This window comes from Hydra vulgaris, chromosome 08 (assembly GCF_038396675.1).
Source record: "Hydra vulgaris chromosome 08, alternate assembly HydraT2T_AEP".
In the NCBI taxonomy this organism is placed as follows: domain Eukaryota; kingdom Metazoa; phylum Cnidaria; class Hydrozoa; order Anthoathecata; family Hydridae; genus Hydra; species Hydra vulgaris.
In genome coordinates, this window is record NC_088927.1 from 39269359 (window position 1) to 39295602 (window position 26244).

At 26.6% G+C, this 26244-nt stretch overlaps 1 protein-coding gene across 4 annotated transcripts in view; it reads left to right on the top strand.

The window, feature by feature from the left end:
• Positions 1–26244, top strand: part of LOC105849018 (uncharacterized) — a 111768-nt gene that overhangs the window by 69737 nt on the left and 15787 nt on the right. For 2 of the 4 annotated variants that reach the window (XM_065803679.1, XM_065803680.1), the window contains exons 10-20: positions 844–1146; positions 9716–9868; positions 9953–10183; positions 14315–14550; positions 16859–17041; positions 19655–19775; positions 20699–20845; positions 24541–24638; positions 24821–25303; positions 25467–25589; positions 25774–25930. In XM_065803679.1, coding sequence (XP_065659751.1) covers positions 844–1146; positions 9716–9868; positions 9953–10183; positions 14315–14550; positions 16859–17041; positions 19655–19775; positions 20699–20845; positions 24541–24638; positions 24821–25303; positions 25467–25589; positions 25774–25930 — 2235 coding nt within the window. The remainder of the gene's footprint in view (positions 1–843; positions 1147–9715; positions 9869–9952; positions 10184–14314; positions 14551–16858; positions 17042–19654; positions 19776–20698; positions 20846–24540; positions 24639–24820; positions 25304–25466; positions 25590–25773; positions 25931–26244) is intronic. The other 2 variants (XM_065803681.1, XM_065803682.1) reach the window with 1 other exon arrangement.

Here is a 26244-nt window from a genome sequence, read left to right on the forward strand (position 1 = left end):
AATATTCTATCCTTGGCCCTATACTCTTTTTAATTAACATTAACGATCTTCCAGATATTCTCTCATCTAAGGTGGCATAGTTCGCTGATGATACTACCATTTATTCTTGTCTTGATAAGAAGCCAACACTTTTTTTTGGATTGTTTGGAGAGGACATTTGAGCTTAAATAGGATCTCACTTCTGCTACAGCATGGGGCTCTAAGTAGCTGGTGAACTTTAATTTAAATAAAACTCATTTTTTTCAGCTAATCATTATCGCAATAATTATTTTCCTATTGATTTTCCTATATTTATGAATGATAATGTACTCAATAAGTCATCTACCCTTCGTCTTCTAGGATTAACTCTTACTTCAGATCTTTCTTAGAAACCATATATCAAATCCATGGCAAAATTAGCATTTGCCAAGGTTGAATCTCTTCATTGTGCTCGACACTTTCTTACTCTTATTCTATTCTTTATCTCTATAAATCTCTATTCCATCCTTGTATGGAATACTGTTGCCATATTTAGGGGGGATCTTCCAATGATGCCCTTTCTCTTTTAGACAAAGTGCAAAAATGAATTATAAAAATAGTCGGACCTGCTTTTGCAGCCAACCTCCAATCATTATCACATTGTCGTAATGTTGCCTCTCTATCCTTTTTCCATAAATACTTTAATGGGCACTGGTGCCATCTACTAAAATTCATTCTCATGTTACTCGTCATTCAATCTAGTCTCATCCTTTTTCCGTGACTGTTCTTATGTGATCAACTCTATATTATGAAAATGAGGAATTATTTTTTTGTAGTTATTTTATTTTTTAGAATACTTATTATTAATATTTCTTGACAAATTAGGACTATTGTTTCGTGGAAAAATGATGTTGCCTGATAGTGCAGACAAATGTTGCATAAACGAAAAATGTGATCAACTATGTCAGTTTGCAGTGGAAAAACTTGGAGCAAGTTCCTCTTTATCTGTTAATGCTGGATATATTAACGGTACATTTTCTTTGGAGGCAAAATATAATGGTTATTTAACACTTGGCAAAGTTATAATAAAGTCAATAGCTATTGGTGTAAAGGTTATAGATTTCCTTCAGCTTTATATTTGTGGAGAATTGACATTAAAACTTGAAAATGATGATTTGAATTTTAAAGGTAAAATTTTGTATATGTTCAACTATTTTGATTTTATATACATTGTACTAATGATACTCCATATTATTATGTACACCAAATTTCTGTACTAGTAGTTACTAATTGTATGTGAGTGCTTGTACCGCTTGGTTGGTATTTTTTCATATACATATATATGTATATACATATATATATATATATATATATATATATATATATATATATATATATATATATATACACATATATATATATATATATATATGTGTGTATACATATATGTATATATATATATATATATATATATATATATATATATATATATATATATACACATACACATACGTATAAATTTGGAATAAGTACAACTAATTTATATATACACATACACATACGTATAAATTTGGAATAAGTACAACTAATTTATATATATATATATATATATATATATATATATATATATATATATATATATATATATATATATATATATATATATGTATATATATATATATATATATATATATATATATATATATATATATATATATATATATATATATATATATATATATATATATATATAAAAGAATGCTTGCAAAAACCTAAACCCTCAGTCAAAATATTTAATCATATTTCCAAATAATGTTTATGTTATGTGCACATTATTGTTTGCAATTTAATACTTGAAAATTATTTTTTTGAGAATTCGAAATAATTAAAATTTTTATAAAAATATTTTAAGCTCAAGGAATCAACAAACAGAAGCAATGAGGAGCTCGTCAAGTAGTTTTTTAATGCCATCAAAGTGAGGGAAAATGAGATTGTACATGCCTGTCAATACAAAAAGAGACATCAAAATCATGATCAAACACAACAGAGCTGTCTGGAGTTATCTAAGTTGTACTTAAATCTGCAATCATCTAATATGAGGCACTGAAAAAAGGTAACTGCACACCCAAAGACCAAAATCTAGCCACACAAAATGTGGATTAGCAAAATGCCAATTTGACAAAATTAAATCAGCCACTGCTACCATCAAAAACATCTAAACTCTGTTGCAACATCTGCTGCCACACCAGTCATAGCAACCATATCTCAAGTCTAAACCTCACCAACCCTGCTTCAACACACCTAATCCTCAAACCTCTGCCACTATCAATAAAGCCAACTTCAAACAAATCAACTTTCGGTAAATAATATGTGCTTACTAAAAAGTGCCAAACAAGATGAGTTGATGGCAAGAGTAAAAAGACATGAAAGAAACCCCTTCTTTAGTGTACAGAAGCTGTCCCTAGTGTACAGGAACTTGTACACTAAGGACAATACTTTCTTTAGTGTACAAAGACCAGGATTTCTAGTAGAAAATAGAAAATTGCTTCTTATTTTAAAATAAACAGTTGGCAGTTTTCTGATATCTATGTTGCATTAATTATTGTATCCCTTAAATCCCATTAACTCTACATTGGTTCTTAAATTGCCAATAAATATTTTGAACAAGTCCAATCGTTCGTTTTTTTGGCCTTTTTTTTAGTGAGCCTTTTTTTATTTTTTTGACAGCTGCTCTTAGAACTTGTCACTCAGCCTTAATCAAAGAAAAAAACTTATGAAATAACAAAAGTTTAATTTAATTAGTTTTGTTGCCAACCAGAGACTGATTGCTTTTCAGATGTAAGACTTTTCATGATATGATATTTAATATTGCATTAATGCAAATAACTCATAACACATGCCTACACACAAGTTATTGCTTAGCACACAAGTTATTGCTTAGCACACAAGTTATTGCTTAGCACACAAGTTATTGCTTAGCACACAAGTTATTGCTTAACAAGTATTATTTATCGCTAAAAAAAGTAATGATGGAGTTTATTGCTTTTGTTTAACATGTAGCTTTAAATTTTTTGGCTGGAGACTAGTGTTTGAGTGGAACACAAGTGCTTGCCATTTTTGTTGCTAACTGAACCTAGGTTGTAAGGGAAAAACTTAAGATTTGAGTTAAGGAGAATTTTAAGAGACATGTTGCAACTCAGCCTAAGGCACTTTTGCATAAGTTTCACATAGCAGGAGGTTTATAATTTGCAATGAAGGTGTGGCTGACTTAAAACATCAGCACTAAGTCTTGGAAGCGGCTGTCTGCAATGATATCTTGTCAGGTCAGGTGTATTGTCTTCATTATCACCCTGCTACTGGTAACATGTAACCCAGTGCAACCTGTTCCATATCCTGCTGCCTTGTGGGATTTGCTTTCTAAGCAAAGGCTGGAAGGAGTTTGCTTCTTGTCATCAGTACTATTTAATATCGATCACGCTTATAGTAATCTTTTTATAATTGGTTTTGTATTTGTATCATTCATATAGTAAAGGTTAAAGTTACTGCTTTAGCTCACCTGTTATCTACTTTATATGTATGCTTGTGTTCTGTCTAAACCTCTGACGTGGTGTTGACTCACCTGTAAGTTGCTATCCATATGATTGTGCACTGTCTGAACCTTTACCTCAGTGTTCACTCATCAGTAAGTTACTTTATAAGAGTTTTTTTCTGTTTGAATCTCTGTCTCGGTGTACATTGACCCATAAGTTGCTTTATGAATGTTTGAGCTCTGTCTCTCTATGTTTACATGTAAGTTTGTATTCTCTTTGAATCTCTGGCGCTATGTTAACTCACTTGTAAGTTACTTTATGTTTGTGTTCTGTTTAAATATTTAAAATATTCTGTTTAAATGTTCAAATCTGTTTTGATGCAGTGTGTGCTCATTAACTAACTAGTTACTCCAACTGCAAAACTTATGCTCACCTTAATCTCTAGTATTTGTTAGATGTAATATCTTTCCCAATGCATTTCCAAAATATCATGCCTCATGTTTCAAAGTTCTGTTTGTGGGAAGTTGCTCCTTTAAATTATTCCATGTCAGGTCAGGTTCAGGATCATCACAATCACCCTGCCACTGATATCATGGAACCCAATACTACCTGCCTTGTAGAGTGTGCTTTTTTAGGCAGAGTCTAGGAGAAAAAAACTCCTTCTTAAAAGTCCCCTGCCTATGGGCTCTTGCTTGAGTAAAGTCTAGAGATGGTGTCTCGATAAAAATAATTATCTTTGGCAGATGTTAACTGTATCCAGCTACTGTCTTGTAGGAGGCCTCCTAAGCAAAGACTTTTGGAGTAAGCAAAAAGTTTTGCTAACTAGCCTCAAACTCCTTTATCTATTAGGCTGGCATAGATGTAAACCTGTGTTACATTGTTTCCTGCCTAGGATTATGAATGTTGGTACTTCTCGATTCTACTCATAGGTTTTTGCTTGTTCTTTTTTAATAGAGGCTATTCAACTCTTCCTGTTATATCATAATGAGATTACAGCTCAAAAACTCAGTTTAATAGTTTTAAGGCTGACTGGTAACAAGGTTTCCCAAACTCTGTGGTAGCTCTCAGAGAGACTGATTCCATCAACAGCTTCAAAATATCAGAGTATTAACAGTGCCATGTTGCGCATGGATGGTTTACTGTTTAATGCTTTTGGTGCGCATTGTCGAGGCCACATAAGGCTCCCTATGTTGCGACTTAGGGTTAATTAACAGGACTGAGACAATTGCATAGCTCATTTCTTAGGAAGCTGGGCTCTATCTATGAACAAGTCAAGTTCTCTTTAAACTTAAATCATGCCAAAAGTAACCCAAAATATTTAACATAAAAAAATCCCTATCATCTAACTGTTTTAATATATCTTTTACCAGAAACAAAAATTTACCAGACTTGCTTGCTTTTAGTGAGACTAATTTAAATTTTACTATTCCTTTTTTAGATATTCGTGTTGATGGATACTATATTTTGATTCACAATGACTCCAATAGTCCATGCTTGACTTGAGGGTATACATTAGGGTGTATCAATTTGTTTTTAAATTTTAAAGGTTACTTTTGGTGAAGATTCTGAATCTTCACCAAAAGTAACCTTTAAAATTTACCTTTAAAAGTAACCTTGTCTTGTTGGGTGAGTCAGCATTGTTTTAAACAGAAAAATGACTAAAATTTGACTAATTAACAGCGCAAAACTATAATTAAAAAAAAAAAAAAATTCTGTAATTTTGGATCAACTCAATAATTGTTAGGTTGAATTTAAAAAAATTTGATTATTTGGTTCAAAAAGTCATAAAATAAAATGCAAACAAAAACTTTTGAAAAGTAACTTTAGGTGAACCACTTATTGTTTTGCCAGACTAAATACTTAATGATCTTTCAGCTGGTCAGGCTTACGAATACAGAATTGTAACAGCAATAAGATCTGGAGTGTTACCTGAAAAATTTAATAAACCTTGAAATAGGGCCTGTTTCTCATTTCAGGTGGCTCACTACAGCCAACCGTTTTTGTAGATTGTGGATTTCAATTCATTTTCTAACATAAAAAAACCTCAGAAATCTATGTTTAATTATCAAATTTATTGTTGATGTGTATTTTCCTTGCTGGCTTCAAAAAAAAGGTAAGACATTCCTGGTTAGATGGACCTCGGCATGTTTTATTCCAATTGAAACAACTAAAATTTCAAAAAAAAAGTGGTTGTTGCTATAGAATGAAAACTGTAAAGAGATCTGCATGGTTTGCATTTAGTGAATGCATTATTCAGACTTTTTTGTGTTCCGAAGATGAAGAGGAATGAAAGTTAGGAGTGCAAAAGGTTCTAGAGATTAGAAAAAAAAAGGGGATGATAGTACTCTGTTAGGAGAGTTTATAAAACCCCATGCATAAATACTAATGCTGATAAATTGACTAATCTAATTGAGTGGAAATATTCAATATACGAACCACAACTTACCACAAGCCTCACAACCCGTGAAGTCAGAAAATACTTTCGCAAGCCTATGGTTGTTCCATATTGGTTATGCCATTCCCAATCCATCGAACATTAGGTTAAGCAGGTTTCTTTTTTATAAAATTACAAGAATATAATAACTTATTTAAAATTTTTAATGACTAAATTGTTTTTAATGTTTAATATAGGTTACAGAGGCTTGTGCAATAACATATTTCCATGAGAAGCGAGTAGGATATATAAGAGCACAAGAAATCAGTAGGGGTTTTATGAACACAAACAATGCTAAATATAAATTAGTTGGACTCATAAATTTTAAATAAAATTTATAAACTTTTAATTGTTAATTATATGTAAATTTTAATATAGATATCAGTATTATATAATATAAACTGTCTAAAAACTAAACATTGTATATTATAAATGTATTATTATATAATATACTGTTTGTTATAAAAAAAGTGTTTGACTTATTATTAGTTTTAGAAAAGTCAGCTACGATAACATTTACTGTCTAAAATATGAAAAAATCAACTAATTTTTCTAAAAACAACCTTCACTAAAGCCCCTATTATGTGTTTATTTATTCGACTTTTTAACAAAATATGATATTTTCATAAAGTTCAACATGGTTTATATTGAGTTTATCAAATAATTGAAACATTTTTTTAATTTAATTTTAAATTTTTTCTCTTTAATTTTTCATATTTTAGTCATTTTTTCGTTGAAAACTAAGCGTTCCCCCCAGCAAGACATATTTTTATTTATTTTTTCAGATTGAGATTCCCTATAAAATTCCCTACAAAAATGAACTCCCCTTACTTTTAAAGTTTGATAAAAACAGGAAAAAACAACACACTTTACTGTAACATTCTTTGTCTAAAATATGGGAAAAGTGCCTGATTTTTGTAAAAATACCTTTCACAAAAATTCCTTTTTTGTGTTTATTTTTATGACTTTTTGATAACAATTATTGAGTTAATCAAAACTTTTAGAAAAATTTTGTTTTTTTAAATTATAGTTTTTAATTAATCACATTTTAGTCATTTTTCTATTCAAAGTAACACTGACCCACCCAGCAAGACATTATTTTTCTAAATTTTTTTTACAGATTCAGAATCTCCATAAAATTCTTTACCAAAAGTAACCTTGCCGTATTTGAAATTAGAAGAAAAAAAAAAAAATCAACACACTTTAGTATCATACACATCAATTCATCTTTTGACCATTCTTTTATATGCTTCTGATTAGCACCTCTTTGTTCTATTATCTTTCTCTTTGTTCTTTATCATTCTAGATTTAACTAAATACTCCTGTCTTTATAAAAATTCTTCTCTTTTTTATATAAATTCTCCTTTATATAAATTCTCTTCTCTTTTTGATCGCTTAAAACAAGCAGTTAATCTTGAATCTGATCTCACTTCTGTAACAGATTAGGGTTTGCAGTGGCTAATAAACTTCAACAAAACTAAGTTATTTACTGCAAACAACTATCGCAATACTGTTAACATTCCGCTATTTATGAATGGCTACCCTCTCACTGAGTTTTCTGCTTTACATCTTTTTACAAAGGTCTAAAAGTACATTGTAAACGTAGTTGGACCTGCTCTATTTGGTGAGCTTGAGCCTCTATCCTGTTGTTGTAAAGTTGCATCTCTTTCTTTTTTCTACAAATACTATCATGGATGCTCCTCTAAACTATCATCTCTAGTTCTGTCTACTAAAATTCGTTCTCGTTTGACACGTCATTCAGCAAAGTCTCATTCGTTTACTGTATCTGTCCCTGCATACTCTAAAAACTTTTATTTGTGTAGGTTTTTTCCCTGCACTTCAACTCTTAGAACCTGTCTTCCATCTTCATGTTTTCCTGACTAATACAACTTTCAACTTCTTAAGTCTTCTCTCAACCGTTTCCTTGCTCTTTAACTCTATTCTTCTATAACTCTCAACTTAATAGTGATTGCTTGCAACCTTGTTGGGAGTGAATAAGAATAAAAAGAAAAAAAAAACAAAAAACAGCAGACAAACTGGGCTTGCTATTCTTTGCAGAAATGTGGTTTATTATTACATAATACATTTACTACAAGGCTACCATAACACTACAAATTCAGAGAAGGTAGAGAAAAAACGTTGGCAATATGCATAAAAGGCAATATACTAGCTGAAACAGACATAAAGCAATTGAACTCATTCGACATAAAACAAGTATGGTGAGTTATAAAGTTAAGCAAAGAGTCAATTATCCTTGTTTGCATTTATCGTCCACATAGAAACAACAAAAAGTTGCTTGAAAAAGCAACTTTTTAATCCCAAAACTGGAATGCTTATCCATGGCAATTTTAGCTTCAGCCACATGACATATGACAACTTGGATAGCACATCAACAACATTTGCCTAGTGTGAAAAGACCATCAAAGTGACATGATGTTCCAACAAGCTCAAACATAAAGTTTCTTACACTTATAGTAACATTTCATACTTATCGAAGAAATAGAAAAAGACCAATAAGCAAATTCAACTTAATTAGCAAATTCAATATTAATTATTAAGAATGCGTTAGTGGTGTAGTGGTAAAGTGCTTGCTTCATAAGCGAGAGGTTCGGAGTTCGATCCCCACCACGTCCCTGGTAGTACCACGCTCAACTTGTTTCTCCGCGCAGCGGCTTTGTTCGTCAATGTCCGTGTTTCCGAGTTATAGAGTCGAGAGAGGGTTATAACCACTATTAAGTAGCCTCCTCATCTGTAGTGGCCTTATTGCCTTGAGGAGGTGAATAACAAAAAGGTAAAATTAAATTAAAAATCACTGATAAACCAGAATCATTGAGCTGTATAAAAGTTACTCACAAGGCAACACGTTAACAAACTTTTTTGAATTAATTTCTTTGATTAAATTAAGCTTTAAAACAATCTTGTTTAAAGCTTTAGTTAAGAAACATTTTTTAAGTCATTTTTTTATTTTAGACTTGAGTTTTGTAACATATATAATATTTAAAGACTTCTATTCATTTTTGTATTTAAATAAAATTTTACCCAAAATGGTCAAAATATCAAACTGTTTTTTTTTTAGCTTTATTTATAAAATCAATAACATGAAGTAGGTTTTTTAATGTGGCCTTAACATAATTATGCTAATTATGCGAATACTCTAAGTTTAGAAGTCCAGAGTCTAGTTTAGAAGTAGAAGTAGTTTAGAGTCTAGTTTAGTAGAGCTATGTTGCAATAATTAATTTTTAATTAGAAAAGTAAATGTCTGGCAGTTAATTTTGAGTTAATTTTTCATATTTAATTGGTATATAAATATAATGTTTAAAAGATTTAAGTATAATGTTTAAAAGATTTAAATATAATGTTTAAAAGATCTAAATATAATGTTTAAAAGATTTAAATATAATGTTTAAAAGATTTAAATAAAGTGTTTAAAAGATTTAAATATAATGTTCAAAAGATTTAAATATAATGTTTATAAGATTTAAATATAATGTTTAAAAGATTTACACAAAATGTTTAAAAGATTTAAATATGTTTAAAAGATTTAAATATGTTTAAAAGATTTAAATATAATGTTTATAAGATTTAAATATAATGTTTAAAAGATTTACACAAAATGTTTAAAAGATTTAAATATGTTTAAAAGATTTAAATATAATGTTTAAAAGATTTAAATATATTGTTTAAAAGATTTAAATATAAGGTTTAAAAGATTTAAAAATAATGTTTAAAATATAATGTTTAAAGTATCATGTTTAATATTTTTTTAATATTAACTTTTAATTAATTTTTTTAGTTTTCATAAGTTTGAGTTTAAATGGTGAGTTAAAACTAGGGGGGGAAATGAATAGTATATTGAAAAATCCTTTCGGAATACAAAAATTTGCATTGGGCTATCTAGCAGTTAGTGTTAAATTACAAGCTCCAGTGTTTGCAATATCTGGGTTTAGTAAGTATTATTCAGAATATTGTTTTAATTTAAATTAATTAACTAAACATATATGAATGTTATGTTATTTCACCCTTCTTGCAGGTTTCTCAGGTACAGCATGGCTTGGTACTAATGGAAAGAAAATTAAAGTTCATATTATACTAGGAATAGATGTGAATGGATTAGATAATTATTTTTATGGGTCTCTAAACAAACTTACATTGAGTAAACTATCTGATGCTTTTGGCTATGATTTAAAAAACAATTTCCCAAATAGGATTTTAGAATCAGGTTTTCGCAATCTTAAAATTGGATTTTCTACAAATATAGAAGGTGACCTATTTTTATAATTGTTATGTTATTATTATTATTATTATTATCATTATTATTATTATTATTATTATTGATAGAGTAATAATAGAGTAGGTGATGTAAAAGAAGCATTGTCAATAAACTAGATAGATACTGATATGACTCCAGCCTTATATTCTTAGTGGACTAATAGGTTACCTTATCTTCTCAAATAAAAGATGATCATAAGGTTGCTGATTACAACAAGATTAAAATGAAACATAAAAAATATTAAAATTGAAAATTAGGCAGTAAATTTGATAAACATTTTGAGAATAATGAGGTTTCCTGTGGGTTTTTTTTTATAGCAGAGAAAGTAATAAAAAAGTATTAATAAAATTTAATGACTAATATTTCCCATCATGTCAGAAAAGAATATTATTTGTAGCTACTGAACCAGGTTGTAGATATTTATTTCACTTTGTACCAGACTTATCACAGCAAATATGCTGAGATAATTAAGAACTACCTAATTAATTGGTTGATGGAAAGAAATTTGGGAAAGCAATTTAAAACCTTTGGAGGACATAGCAAAAGAGTAAATACTGGGCGGGAGGATGAAATTGTGCAAAGGGTTTTAAAATTAAGGAGATTATTTTGGATAAACAGTGTGGATTGTTTGTAATATTCACTCCAGTTATGATTAAGACATTTTTTGGAGTGACTTAATTAAAAGTTTGGAGTGTAAAAGACTTAATTATAAGCTTGGAGTGTAAAAGACATAATTATAAGCTTGGAGTGTAAAAATGCAAAGTGTAAAATTAAGTGCTGTAATTAACATTTAAGCATTCAAGAAAATTTTAAAAATTGCTTAAAATATATCTAGTTTTTTAACGATTGATTTTGGACTGTTCTTAGATTAGAAGCTATCAAGTGTTTTAACACTTATCAAACTTATGGCTATCAAATAACCAAAGCAACAAATTCTAATAATCACCTCAGCAGTTAGCAATGCTAAAAATAGAAACATTTGCCATAATATATGGCTCACAGTTTATCTAAAATTTTGCATAATATTGTAAGTGTTTGTGTTAAGATATGATTTATTAGAACAAAATATTATAAAGGACACAGAGGACCAATTAGTTGGAAGCTAACAGTGTGCACCTAAAAAAGTAATAAAATAATATACATAATAAACAAAAATAGTTTATAATATAAATAGACACATTTTATCTAACTTAATATCAGCAGTGTTTATTAAAGTTAAAGAATTTGATTTTATTCTTAAACATACAAATTTTTTTGTTGTTTACAGTTTTTGATATCAGATTATGTCAATATTAACAACAAAACAATGTTTTATCAGTACAAATCAAATTATTCATAACTTAAAGCATATAATTAAATAATGTTTTATACCTCTGAGCTCAAATGAATCCAAAACTGTGACCAGCTATGATAGCTTAAAGTACTAAGGTTAGCAATTTTATTAGTGAATCTTTTTGGACATTTCAACAAACTTTATTAAATTGATTTGGTGCAGTGACCAAACCGGAGAACAATAATTGATAGTTGGTAAAATAAATAATAAAGTATATATAAAGTAATGAAAAACAGTTGGAAGCTAACAGTGTGCACCTAAATAAGTAATAAAATAATGTACATAATAAACAAAAATAGTTTATTGTATAAAAAGAGTTTATCTAAATAAGCATTGTTTATTGAAATTGAGGAAATTGATTTCATTTTCAAACATACAAATATCTTTGGTGTTTACAGTTTCTGATATCAAATTTTACCAATATTACCAACAAAACAATCTTTTATCTGAACAAACCAAATTATGCATAATTTTAATTTTGGTTACCATGATTTGGTGCCATGACTGGAGAATTTTGATAATTGGTCCTGTAAAAGTAGTTAATGCACATCTTCGAAATTAGGATTACAAGTTTTAAAACATTTTAAGATTAAATATCATCTAGAGCAGCAAACAGTGAAAAACTTGTAAATTGTGCTTATTTTGTTTGCACTCGCTTCCCTAGGTTGTTGCTGATGAAAAAACATACAGGGACCTTTCTCAAATTTTTTTGGTTTATTTTCCATGGTTTTGTTCCTTTTTTCTTTTCAAATTGTCAAGATAGTAATTGGCATTTTATGTGAAAAAGTTCGCTTACTGGTTGATATGATAGCAAAAGACCTATTTTTGCACTTAGAGTTGCTTCCCTTTGTTGTTGCTGATGAAAAAAAATTATTATAGCTCATATTATAGTTTATAGCTCACAATTTTGAAATTTGTTCAACTCACCTAGGAGCAAAAACACTACAATATAAAAACTCCAATTAAAATTACAAATTCAAGAATTTCAGTGTCTGTTATTGCATAAAAAGATGAAGTTCTTAGGCGAAGGCTTTGAGATCCAAAGATGAGATCATCACAAGCAATATCAATATCTGTTTGAGTAATCTGTATTTTTTTTTGCCTTAATATCATTTTTATAATAAATTGTGACTTTTCTACCAGTTTTTATATAGTCCTTTTGATTCAATAATAAACTATCCAAATCAAAATAGTGTTAGATAATCTATTATTAATCATCAATAAAATAAAACAGCTCATACTCTATCTTTCTTTTTTTTTCCTCTTGAGTTTGATGCTTTTGTAGCTTTTGTAAAAGTAAATCTAAAAAAAGCACTTCTGTTATAGTATATTTTGCTAGAAAGTGATAATAAAAAGTAAAACAATCATCAGAAAGAAAAAGTGTATGCATGAAACATAAGTGCAGTAAGTAAATCTCTGATATGTTTAACCTATAATGATATAATTCTTTTATTAGCGAGACACAAGCACTTTTGCCTTTAATTAATGGAGCATTTATTTGACATATTACTTTGTTAAATGAAACCCAACACTGACTTGATTGTGCAGTATTTGTCCATATATACATTTTTTATAAATTATTTACATAAAATTATTGCATATATTTAAAATATATAAAATATATTTATAATATATAGAATATATTTAAAATATATTTAAAATATATTTAATAAAATATATTTAATAAAATATATTTAATAAAATATATTTAATAAAATATATTTAATAAAATATATTTAATAAAATATATTTAATAAAATATATTTAATAAAATATATTTAATAAAATATATTTAATAAAATATATTTAATAAAATATATTTAATAAAATATATTTAAATATATTTAAATATATTAAAATATATTTAAAATATATAAAATTATTGCATATTATTATAGATTTATTTATTTAAACTATTATTGTTTCTGAAATCTTTTTAAAATTCTATTGAGACCCAGGTTAATATATTTTTGTAGAAAAAAATTTCAGTGATATAAGGGACCCAGCAAATAATCAAGAGTCATTGGGGGTGACCTTTTTCAATTGGGTGAGTTACTTTTTTTAAAAGGTAGATGGCTTTTTAGTTACTTTCAAACCAAATTTCACCTTTTTTATACTAGAAACTGAGGATATAAAAATGTCATACCCCTACTGTTCACTCTATGTTTTATGCTTATAGTACTTTTTCTTATTTTTTTTATAATGATTTTTTAACAGTTTGCTGCAAGTGTTTAATAAACTTTCCATGAACAAATGTTGCATAAGCTTAGTAAACTTTCCAATTAACAAATTTTGCATTCTTTAGCAACTCTGAAGTCAAACAACTCAAAAATAACTTGAAAACAGTAAAAAACAATTACAAAAATGGGTATTTCGGTAGAAAAACTATTACTATTCAAAATTAGTTATTTTTAGTCAAAAATTTAAAAAATCATCTGCAAGCTCTAATACCAAAATTTTACCAGTTTCATATCAATTTAGTTATAACTTTAAAACAGCCTGGTCAATCAAACTAAAATTTATAAGAATGTATTTTTGTCATTAAATCTATGATCAAAAAGGTAATTCCAACCAGGGGTCCAATAGGTAATTTGATATAGAATGACTCTTTGTGTAGAAATAAATAGGTAGTTTGATATATAATGACTCTTTGTCTAGAAATCAAATTAATCTAAATCTTTTACACGATCTTTAGACAAGTTTTTTGAAACAATTGCAATATTGTTTTGTAAAAGATGTTTTTATTTTTTCACAATTGATGAGTTTTAAACTTAAAGTTGTATTTTTAGGTAAAAATATTTCTTTGGGAAAAGATGTCCATATTAGGAATGGATTTCAACTGAAAGGTGTAATAAACATCCTTGGCTTTGAAGCAAAACTTGATGTAGAAATATCTACAAAAAAGCTTTTGATTAAATGTAATTTAAGTAAAATAGACATTTTAAATGGTGCTTTAAAGTTGACAAGAAGTTTAAGTGACATTAATCATGGGCCGAAAGTTTTAATTGATATATCTTCAAATTCAGTAAGTCTTCAATTTTGTGAACTTTAATTTATTATTTGTATTATTCATTGATTTCTTTATTATTACTATTATTTATTACTTATTATTGTATTACTTTTATATTACTATTATATAATTTTTTTCGCTTTATTATTATTTAATTTGAAGTGTTTTAGGAATTAATAATTAAAAAAATTATAAGGCAAATCACAAAAATCTATTCTTCTTAGCATTTTAATTTTTATTGTCTCATTTAAAATAAAATTCAAAATTTTCTTAAAGAAACTTTAGGACTTATTTTAAAGAAGAAATAATGAGTCATGAAAAATAATTCAGTATTATATTACTTTTTTAAAAGTTGTTTTAAAAGTTAATATTAAATGGTTATAACAATCAATACAAGGCATTTGATTGCTAAAGCTTTAAAAAAAAGTTTTCAGATAAAATAAAATAGACTAGAATGTTGATTGTATGATAAACACATTAGTACATGAATACATACTTACATACACAAACACACATACATACATACAAACATACATACATACATACATACATACATACATACATACATACATACATACATACATACACACACACACACACACATATACATACATACATACATACATACATACATACATACATACATACATACATACATACATACATACATACATACATACATACATACATACATACATACATTCATACATACATACATACATACATACATGCATCCATACATACATACATACATACATACATACATACATACATACATACATACATACATACATACATACATACATACATACATACATACATACATACATACATACATACATACATACATACATACATACATACATACATATATACATACATATCTTTTAACTCCCAAATTAAAATTAGTGTTTTCTTGCAGCTTTGTTAAAAATGAATTTGTTAAAGATTTAAGAATTTTTTTTTTTTTTAACAAAACCAAGTTTTAATTAAATTTGCTTAAAAAAGTAATTTTGTTGAACAAGATGCAGTTTAAGGATTTAAAAGCCAAACTGCATACATTTATCATTTGATACTTAAATATAATATTTAAGTTTCAAAAAGTAATGTTAAGCAAATGAATTATGGCATAATATAAGACTATATACAGCATAATGCAAATCGCTAGCATTAGTGCATAACTGCATATTTACAATTTTTTGGTGAAAGATAAGTGAAAAATTTGTAGACCTTAAGTTTTTTTTAGCTTTTACTGTACCTTACAGTTCAGTAATTTCGAATTTTTAAATTTTGATGACGGTAAGCTAAAAATGCAGCATTTGATGATAGCGAGCTTAAAATGCAGATGTTTGATTGGAAAAGCTTTTTTTGTTTGCTGACAAAAAATGTATTAGTATATGTTGTAATAAACAGCATTGACAATGCTGTTTATTACAATATATATTATTACAACCATAGAGCGTGTCTATTCGTTGAGACAACTAATTTCAATAGATATTTATGTTCTAAGGTATTTGGTATTTTAATGCTAAAAGAATTGCATTTTGGTGGTATTTGCAAACAATTTGCTGAGTGGTACCTCAAACACCACTTTGAACTTTGTGAAAACAATTATGTTGTTGTGTTTTTCCACTTCAGTTAAAATTACAAACTTTAAACAAAACAAAAAAAATATTTTTTTTTCTTCAAAAAAACTATAAGCATTATATTTTCTAATGATTTATAGAATGAGTTCAACTTTCTCAGCAACTTCAAGACATCCTAATATTTTTATGGCTCTATGTCTATATTTACATGGATATTCTTCTCATACTGAGAAAAGAGATTTTTATTTTAATATAGTATAGTAATATATCATTAGCTGCAGCACATTTAGACAATAGTTTAAATCGTCCAGAGCAACAGAATGTTTTAGCTGCTCATTTTTTCCTATTTGATCAGGTAAGTGTTCCAATTATAAACAATTGCGTTGGAAAAGAAAGTCAGTGAAGAAGATTGACGACAAGGCTGACAGTTTTTTATTTTACATCTAAGTTGTGGACAAGTTTAGTTGTCTGGGTTGAGGGGATTTCTTATTTGTGGTTTACACCATTGTATGTTTTCAAGGTTATGTGATCTCTTATATTGTTGATTCATATTGTTGTATTCTCTTGTTTAATTGCTGTATTCATGTTTATCATCTGAATAAATTTATAAAATCTTTTGCATATTTCTTCATAATCTTTCATAATTATTTAAAACAAATTGACTCAATAATAATTGATAGAATCAAAGTTTTAATATATTTTGTATATATATACAATTATGTTTTCTTATATTACAGAAACAAATTGTTATAAAAGGCGCTATTAGTATTTTGGGAATTTCACAAGCTATAAAAATTGATATTGGTAAAGAAAAAATGGAGTTTACTGTTTCAGGAAAGTTGCTTAAAATTGTGGAGGCAAATTTGTCAGTTGTAGCAACATATGCAAAAGAAAATAGCCTTGAAAAAGCTGCATTTGAGGTACGTAATGTTTTTTTAAAAATTTTTGAAATAATTTTAAATCAATGTGACTACACATTTTCAAGATGAAATTGAAAGCATGAAAGTTGTAATTAAGAAATGGTAATTAAGAAGTGGTATTTAGTTTGTAATAGTTAAGTGGTAACTAATTATATAATTTTTCAGTGTGCATGCAAACAAATAAATTGGAAGTAAAAAATGTGCACTAAAACAGTTCTACAATAAGCAGTAATAAAAATAAACAAAGCGAAACTGAAGTTTTATTAACAAAATTATCTCAAATTTTAAATTAGAAAAGGAAAAGGAAGAATAGTAATAATAAAAACATAAATAAAAATATAATAATAATAAATAAAATAATAAAGATAGTAATAAAGAAAAATATTTAAAATAATAAATAAAGATAATATTAAAAAAAAATGTTCAAAAAAATTTATGCATTTGTGCAAATTTATTTGCTGCTTCAATAACATCATAAAAAAAAGCATGCATTTAATGATCCTTTCAGAAAATCATTTAATGCAGTTTCTTATAACAAAGCACCAATGTTAGAAGGAAAAACTAAATGAATAGAACTTTGAGCATGAAAGAATAGTTACAGTAAAAGGATGCAATTTAGCTGATGAGTGACACAAGATTTAGTTGAAAGAACAAGTGCTAATAGCTCTCGACCATGAGTAGTGACCATGGTTGTGTTTATACAAGAGGTAGAAACTGGAGTCAGTAAAAATATGGTGAGCAGATCAAAAAGAAACAACCTTAGCATATGCAAATATATATGGTTTCCATAAGAGGTCATTAGTGAATGATATTCCTTAAAAACAATTAGTAGAGAGGTGAGTAAGAATGTTCCCATTCATCAATGTAAGAATATCAACAACAATAATAAAATTGTTAGCAGTAAACATCTGATAAACATCTGCTAGCAGTAAACATTTTTAGTTAAAATTTGCCTGCCACTGCAAGCTCTGTTGTGACAGAAAAGAGATCAGATTCAAATAGCTTCCTGTTCTAAGCAAAAGTTAAAATTTTTTTAGTATAGTATATATAGTAGTTAGTAGTATATAGATGTATCATCAGCAAATAGAGCCACTTTAGAGGTAAGAATATAAGGAAAATTTTTGATATAGATGAGGAACAACACAACCCAAGGATGGAGTCTTTTGTTACCCCAAAAGTTACTGGTAATGAATGTTGTTCATCAAGGGAAAATTTAATACTGCAATTAAAAAAGAATGATTCAATCATTTAATACACAATATGAAACGAGCTTATAGAGAAAACCAGCGTGTTAAACTTTACTGTCTAGAGTAATAGACATACTGATGTACAATAAAACTTTTTTGTCATAACGGTGAACATGTTAGCATAGAAAAAGCAAATAGAAATCCATATTGATTGTCAGAGAGTAAGTTGTTAGACTCAAAATGAGGTATTAGAAGTTTGTTAATTAAAGATTTAAAGACTTTGCTAATAATAGTTAGAAGACCAAATTGTTAAAATAATAAACTGTTTTTTTAAGATGACAGGAAGAATTTGGTCATTAGTTTTAAAGATGACATGAAGGGTGTGGTAATTAGATTTAAAAGATGAGTTAGCGTAAAAGGTTTTATTTGCAAATGTAACAAAATAAAAAAATTAAAAATTAAAATTGTGTGTTAATTATTAAAAATAAAGTGAGCAGATGTCTAACTTTAATTTTCACTCATGGTTTATTTATTCAAAAAAAAACATTTCAGTTGGTTATCGAGTTCTCTTCAACTAGCTGGTATTTTACCTCACAATTTGACACAAAATTAGTGAGTTTATCTGATAGGATGCATCAAAGAAAATTAAAGTGGTTTAGGCATGTAGAGTGTAAAGACCTATATGATTGGATATCAGCATGAAGGGAGTTGCAGTTTTAGAAGAAAAAGATAGAGGTAGAGATAAGAAACCTTGTAAGTTGAAGAGAGAGTATGTTACAGATGACATAAAAAGCTTCAGCTAAGAAAAGAAGATGTTCAACCTAAGTGCGAAAAATAATGCTAAAATGATGATGCTTTTATATTAATTTGTTTTACATTAATTTATTACTAAATTAAAACCATATTTCAATATTAGTCAAATTAAATAAAAGTAATGAGGTAGCGCAGAACCTTATGGTCAAACTAAATAAATAAAAATAATAATTTAATATAACAAAAAAACATTTTTTAATTTGCACATATTATACAATCTTTTTAATTAAAATATAATCAATACTAGTTTATGTAGATCAAAAGAAATAGAAAAATAGAATTAAAATATAAATACATAAATATCAAAAATATAAATACATAGTAAAAAATGGATAAATTTGAAGAAATAAAAACAAAAATTAATATATCTTTAAATTAAAATAATTAAAATAATTATGATATTTATATTAATTTTTCGTGGTAAGAATGATGTTTTCATACTTGTAACATCCTGCTTATTTTTATTTATTTTGAGCCTGGTATTGATCATGGAGTTATTGAGAAATAAGAACAATTATGGAAAATAAATATATTTTCAATTACATATAATGTCTTTGCAATTACATTTTATGTTTCTATTTATTAGATATCTTTAATGTTAAAATATTTTTAGGTTTCATCTTGTTTATCGTCAGTTAATGAAGCAACAAATGAGGCCAACAATATTTTCAAAGATGCTGCTGAAAAAACACTAGAAATAGTTAAATACACTGATAAAGAGATTAAAAAATATTGTATGTTTTAATCATTTTTTAATCATTATTCTGTTATTAGTTATAAATTTTTTTTTCTTAAACTTTATGTCATAATTGTTTTAATTTTTTATTTATTTTACTTTTTTTTTTATTACTTATTTAATTTAGGTTTTGTTAATTTTTAATTTATGTTATGTTTATTTAAAAAGTAATTTTATACTACCAACTGCATTAATTTCACCCTGCCAACTTCATGTATTTTACACCACTAACTGCATTTATATCACAGCACAAACTGCATTTTTTTTACACCACCAACTATATTTATTTCACACCACTAACTGCATTTAATTTACACCACCAACTGTATTTATTTCACACCACCAACTGCGTTTGTTTTATACTTAACAGTAAAAATAGAAAGAGAAAAAAAACTTAAATTGAATGATATAAAAAATTTATTTTAACTGTTTTGTAAATTTTTCAAACAATTTTGAAGACTTTTTGGAAGTATTGATACTTTTTTTCAAACTGTTTCATAACTTTTGGAAACATTGATACTTTTTGAACAGTTTCGATGACTTTTGAAGTCATGGATACTTTTTTTTGAATAGTTTTGATGACTTTTGGAAGTATGAATACTTTTTTAGTTAACTACCAATAATGGTGAAGAGAATGCTTCTCTAGAATCAGTTCATGTAAATATTCTTATGAAATAAAGAAATTTAGATTTTGCATAATGCAAAATCTAAATTTTTTTAAGTTAAGTTATTCTCAATGTTCATATTACATCTTATAAATATTTATTGTGAATAAACAGGTTTCTAGGTTGAAGCTGTAACATTCTAAGCATTGCATTTATCTCTGAATAACAATTTTATTAAATATTTTGTTAAAACAAAAACAAATCTTTTTGAAGCTGTAGTATTGATTCTTTTCAACATTTTTAAAAATATTTTTAGCCTTGCAGTATGAAGAGATTCTTGCAACAAAGGAGTTGCTGGACAATGTTGGAAAAAAACTTCTAGAAAAGATGACTGTAACATTTAATAAAATTGAACAATATCAAAGCAAGATTGAGTACAGTTGCACACGACAATGCAATAAAGGTAAGTTTATTTAAATGAATATAAATTGTGTTGTAAACATGAATATTGTAAATACAGTGTTTTAGTTATGGTTTGAATATAAAAATATATATAGTCTTCGTGTAAATTTTTTGAAAATAATGTGAGCTGTTAAAGATATTAAAAATATTCAAACAGTTTACTGCAGAATAAGAATATGCACTATAATAATTATTATGTGCGGAAAAACTTTACATATGTTTCTGAAATTGATTAAGAGTCAAATTTAGTTTCATGGTCTTGAAGAACAAGACTATTATGAAAAAACAAGTTAAGTATAGTACTGCAGGGATGTGGGTGTCTTGTTGAATTTGACTAAAGTTAACTAAATTATTGACAGATTCATGCCTTCAAATCATTTTTCTTGACAACTTGTTTTAAACAGTGTGTAAAGTGATAAGTTGTGTTAGGCATAATAAATGGCTTACCTTGCATTGTGTAAAAACCGTGTAAATTTTCATATCAACAACTTTTTCTTAATGAAGTATGCAAGAGCTGATAAAACAAAATTTATAAATATTTATCATATAAATTGTTATATGACTAAATATAAATTAACAAATTAATGAAAATATTTAGGAGCAGGGCGAGGGTAACTTATCTAGTAAAAGGAAAAGTCTGGTATAAAACCTACAATAACTTTTTGGATTATTCCTAGTGATGGTATCACTACACCAAGAAGGCATTTGTTTGTAAAAAGTTCCAATTCTCCCATAATGCTTTAGATTTAATAAGAAAATGAAAACACATATTTTAAAAGTTATACTTATTACACTTAAATCGATACTTTCAAATCGATTTTCAGTAATTTATTTATATCATATTTTACAAAAATGTATTGTTAATGTTTTTACATTTTATAGTATTTTATTTATATTACATTTTACAAAAATGTATTGGTAATATTTTTACAATTTTGTTTTAAAATCATTTTAAAACAAGTTTGTTTGTTTAATATTTGCGTAAAGTTCAAAAAATAAAAATATTACAAACTTTAATAAAAGTAATAAAAGTGTTATTTAAAAAATTGTCACCAAACAATAAGTATTCAAACTCTTAAATTATTTACACATTTAAATTAACATGAAACAAAAATTAAGGTTTTATTTTAATATAAAGTAAACAATTTGTCAAAGATTATTTTGTTTTGCAAGGAAATAGATATAGGTTGCACACTTAAGTGGAACTCAGTTTTCTAAGGTAATTGATAGCTTATTATTATTAAAAACTGTTTAAAAAAAACACTTAGCATTGTATTTGTTTTTAAACATCTTACTGCTTCCATGTGTACAATGTGACAATTATAATTATAGTTTTTGCATAACATACATTAAAGCTTGTAAACGGAAATCACAATCACTAAGGTGATTATAGCTTTGATTTTGCTTTGCAATAAAAATAGATATAGATTGCTCACTTAAGTGGAACTCAGTTTCTTAAGGTAATTGATAGCTTATTATTATTAAAAACTATTATAGAAAAACACTTAGCAGTGTATAATAAACTTCATATATTAAACAAATTTGAAAAATGTTATCTATTAGATAATTAATGATACTAATCTAACTAAAGTTTTCTTATTTTGTTTCAAATGCCATTTTGTCATCTGGGTTTAGCCATTTATGTCATTTAATTTATTGAACACTCCTAGTGTAGTTTTGTGTAACAAGAAAATGCATGTTGCAGAGATGTTGCAACTAGTGTAGCAGGCATGTTAAATTTTTATAAAAATTCAGCACTTATTCCTATTTGAAACAACTTTTGTACATGAAAATTAATTAAGGAAAAATTATCTAATTATGGAAAACTTTAAACACATATTATTGTAACGTAAACTTTTAACTCATGTGGAATATCAGCAGCAGTTTTCTTGACATCTGCTATTGATTTGCGTTTGATAATATGGTCTAAAATTGGTCTTTCTCTATTGGGCATTATTTTATAGCATATCCACTGTGGTATTTTACAACAAAACAATCGTATTTTTACAATAACATTGTTTACAGTTGATTTACCTATCAATAATAATGAAAAATTTTTTTAAATTATCATCAATATCACAATTTCATTATTATCATTTCATTTTTATAATTAAATTTCATTTTCTACTTTTAAAAATGTTATGACTCATGAATTAAAATTAGTGTATGCCTTGTTTATGCTTCCACAACATTCTATAAACTATATGTAAACACTATTTATAAATTTATTTTTAAACATCTTACTGCTTCAATATTATGTTACTGTTATGATTATAGTTTTTACATAATATACAATAAAGCTTGTAAAATGAAAACCACAATCACTAAGGTGATTATAGCCAAGTTTTCATGTATCATATGTTTCGTTTTCTTTATTGTCAATTTTTAATTTACATATGTAAATTAAATATTGGCAATAAAGAAAACAAAAAAGTGAAAACATTTATTTGTCAACTTGTTAAGGTTATGCAAATGAATTCTACATTGAAATTATCTTTAACTTATATTTAGCGGGTCAAATATTACTTCTTGCATGGACTATTGTTTATCATGAGTTCAAGTATTCAACCCTTGGAAATAGGGTTGGCTTTTGGCAATGCCGACCTAAGTGCCGACCTAGAAGTGTTTGAGTTTGTCAAAAAATCGCCAACCTTACTTCTATGTTTTCTAGTAAAACCACAATTAAAAATTTAATGAATTTTGTGTGAGTAGTAAAATGTACACAATGTGATTTTTAATCACTTTTTTTTTATAAATTGTACCCCCATTGAGCTTAAGTTTTAGTGTTGTGTTTAGAGTTATAGATTTTACCTGTGATGCTATATAGTTGAGCTTGTTTGTATTATTAATTATAATTTATATATAATTATAAATTATAATTTATAGTTTAAATTGTTAAACTAATTATTATCATTATAAAAAAGTTTTCAAAATGTTTTATTTTTTGCTATTATGTGCCATAGTAGCTTAGTGTTTAAGATCGCTTTTCTCTGTGTGAAGAACTAAATTTCTCCAAAGATTCGATTTCTTTGCTTGGTGGAAAATTTGTTTTTTGTTTTTTTAATTTTAATATTTTGCATACAAAACAAAGCAATGTAAACCAAAAACTTCTTATTGTTTTAAAAGTTTTCCTATATTATACATATCAAAATCTTTACATATATGATCTGCAAACTGGACTTGACAGAAAACTTAGAGACTTGTGTATATAGCTTTATATAAATAAAATTTTACATTTATGTAAGCTACATATTTACCTATTTCAATTTTTAGTGTTTTTTTATTAAAAAAAGTGCAAAAAACCTTTTCTTACCTTAATCATTTTTAAATGAATGTCATCAGCTCTTTGTCAAAACACATGATTGACCATTCATCCTAATTTCTTTCTTATTATTATTTTGATAGAAAATGTTTTCAATCAATGTCAAGTTAAATTTAAAAAAATTAGTTTAATTTATAGTTATACTTTAATTTTTAATTATTAATTTTAAAGTACAGTAGTAGGTTCCAAATTGAACAGTACAGTAGTTGTACAGGTGTGAATTTGAACATAAATCTCAGCATGTATTGAGCATTATTTTGAAAATTCTGTTGTCCAATGTATGAGTTTTTTTACAGCAAATCGAATGTTTCTACTGAATTCTGTCAAATGTTCCTATCTTAAAATTAACTATCAAAATGTTTTTCACATTTTAGAAATCGGTTATTTTTCAAAAAATTGGTGCTCATCAAACTGTCTACTGGATAAGGGAGAACGATCTATTAGAGTCGAGGCAAACAAGAAAAAACAAGAAGTATAAGTATTTTTAATAAGCGGGTTTTTTAACTCAAAAAAAAAATCAAATAAGTTAATAAAATTCTAATAAAATTAAAATGAATTCTGATACTAAATTTTTATTTTTATTTTTTTTAATAAATCTTTTCAATTAAGGATCTTTTTTTTTTTTATGAAAATTAATTAATGTTTTCTATTTAGGTTCGTTCAATGTGGTGGGGCATATTTGTAAAAATTAAAGATACAGTTGTAGACTTTGTAGAAAAAGGTGCAAAAAGTATATATAACGGTGTAATGGACATAATTGGAGAAGTTGCAGATACAAAAATATTTGAAAAAAAAGTTTCAGAATATGTTGAAATTGGTTTGGATATAATAGAAAAAACTGGAAAATATATAAAAGATAAAGCATTATCTGCAATAAACAAATTTGTTACAATTCATCTTATTTGCTTTAAAACCTCTTTAGATAACGCATTTAGGGGTACATTTAATTTCAATGCTAATGTTACATTTTTGGGTTCAAACAATGTCTTCAAAGTAGAAAGTAGTCTTAATTTCGACTTTTTAAGGAACATTGCTAAAATAATCACGGATACATTATATCCAGGAATAGAATACATTGGAGATGCTTTAAAAACCGTACGAGACAAAGTTGTAAAAACATTAGGCCGTGCTAAAAAAGTATATATGCACATTTTTTATTAAATTAGTAAAAAAAAATTTATTTTTATAATTTATATTACTTACTTTTATTATTTTTTTGTTTTGCATCTAATTTTTTTTTTTTTTTTTTTTTTTTGATACTTATTAACTATTACTTAGTACTTATTATAACAATTTACAGTTAAGAGAAGAAATACTTTTGAAAGAAAAAGAAATAAAAAAACTTAAAGAAGATGTTGATAAAGATAGTGATGGTGATGAAGTGACACTAAGTGATGATACAAGTGATGATTTTATCACAAAGGTGTGTTTTTTTGTGTGATTCTACCACAATGGTGTGTTTTTTCTGCATTTATATTTAATGTATGTTTTTATGCTTTAATCATGATAAAATCAGTTTTTATTAGTACTATTAAGTTTTTTTTAATTTATTTTTAAAAGTTGTGTATATTAGTTTACAATTTTAAATTTATTTTTTGTTTTTATAGAATAAAATAAAACATAATGTAACAATAGATGATATAAAACGTCAGATTTACAATGAGTTTCATATTGTATCATTAACTGATGAGGATGCTCTTGATACATTGGATACAAATCCTGATTATACCCTTGAGATTAATTTTGAAAAAAATGAATCTGTTGGTATGTTTTTTTTAATAATTTAATTGTAATACTGTGTTTCTTTTTTGAGTTTTCCAAAGAGTAAATTATTCAAACATCTTTAATTGTGAGGGAAATTGTTTGATGTATTTTTGCATAATTAATGCTTTCATGTTAAAAAGAAGAGTAACTAAGTACTTTATGTGCAAACTGTATGTGGGAACTAGACATAGTGCAATATTTATGTATTCATCAAAATCGCCGGAAATAATAAATGTGACATTAAGTCACATATTAAAAGAGACATGGTGGTAAAAATTCTAAAAAAAAACTTTTGAAATTTTAAAAAATAAATT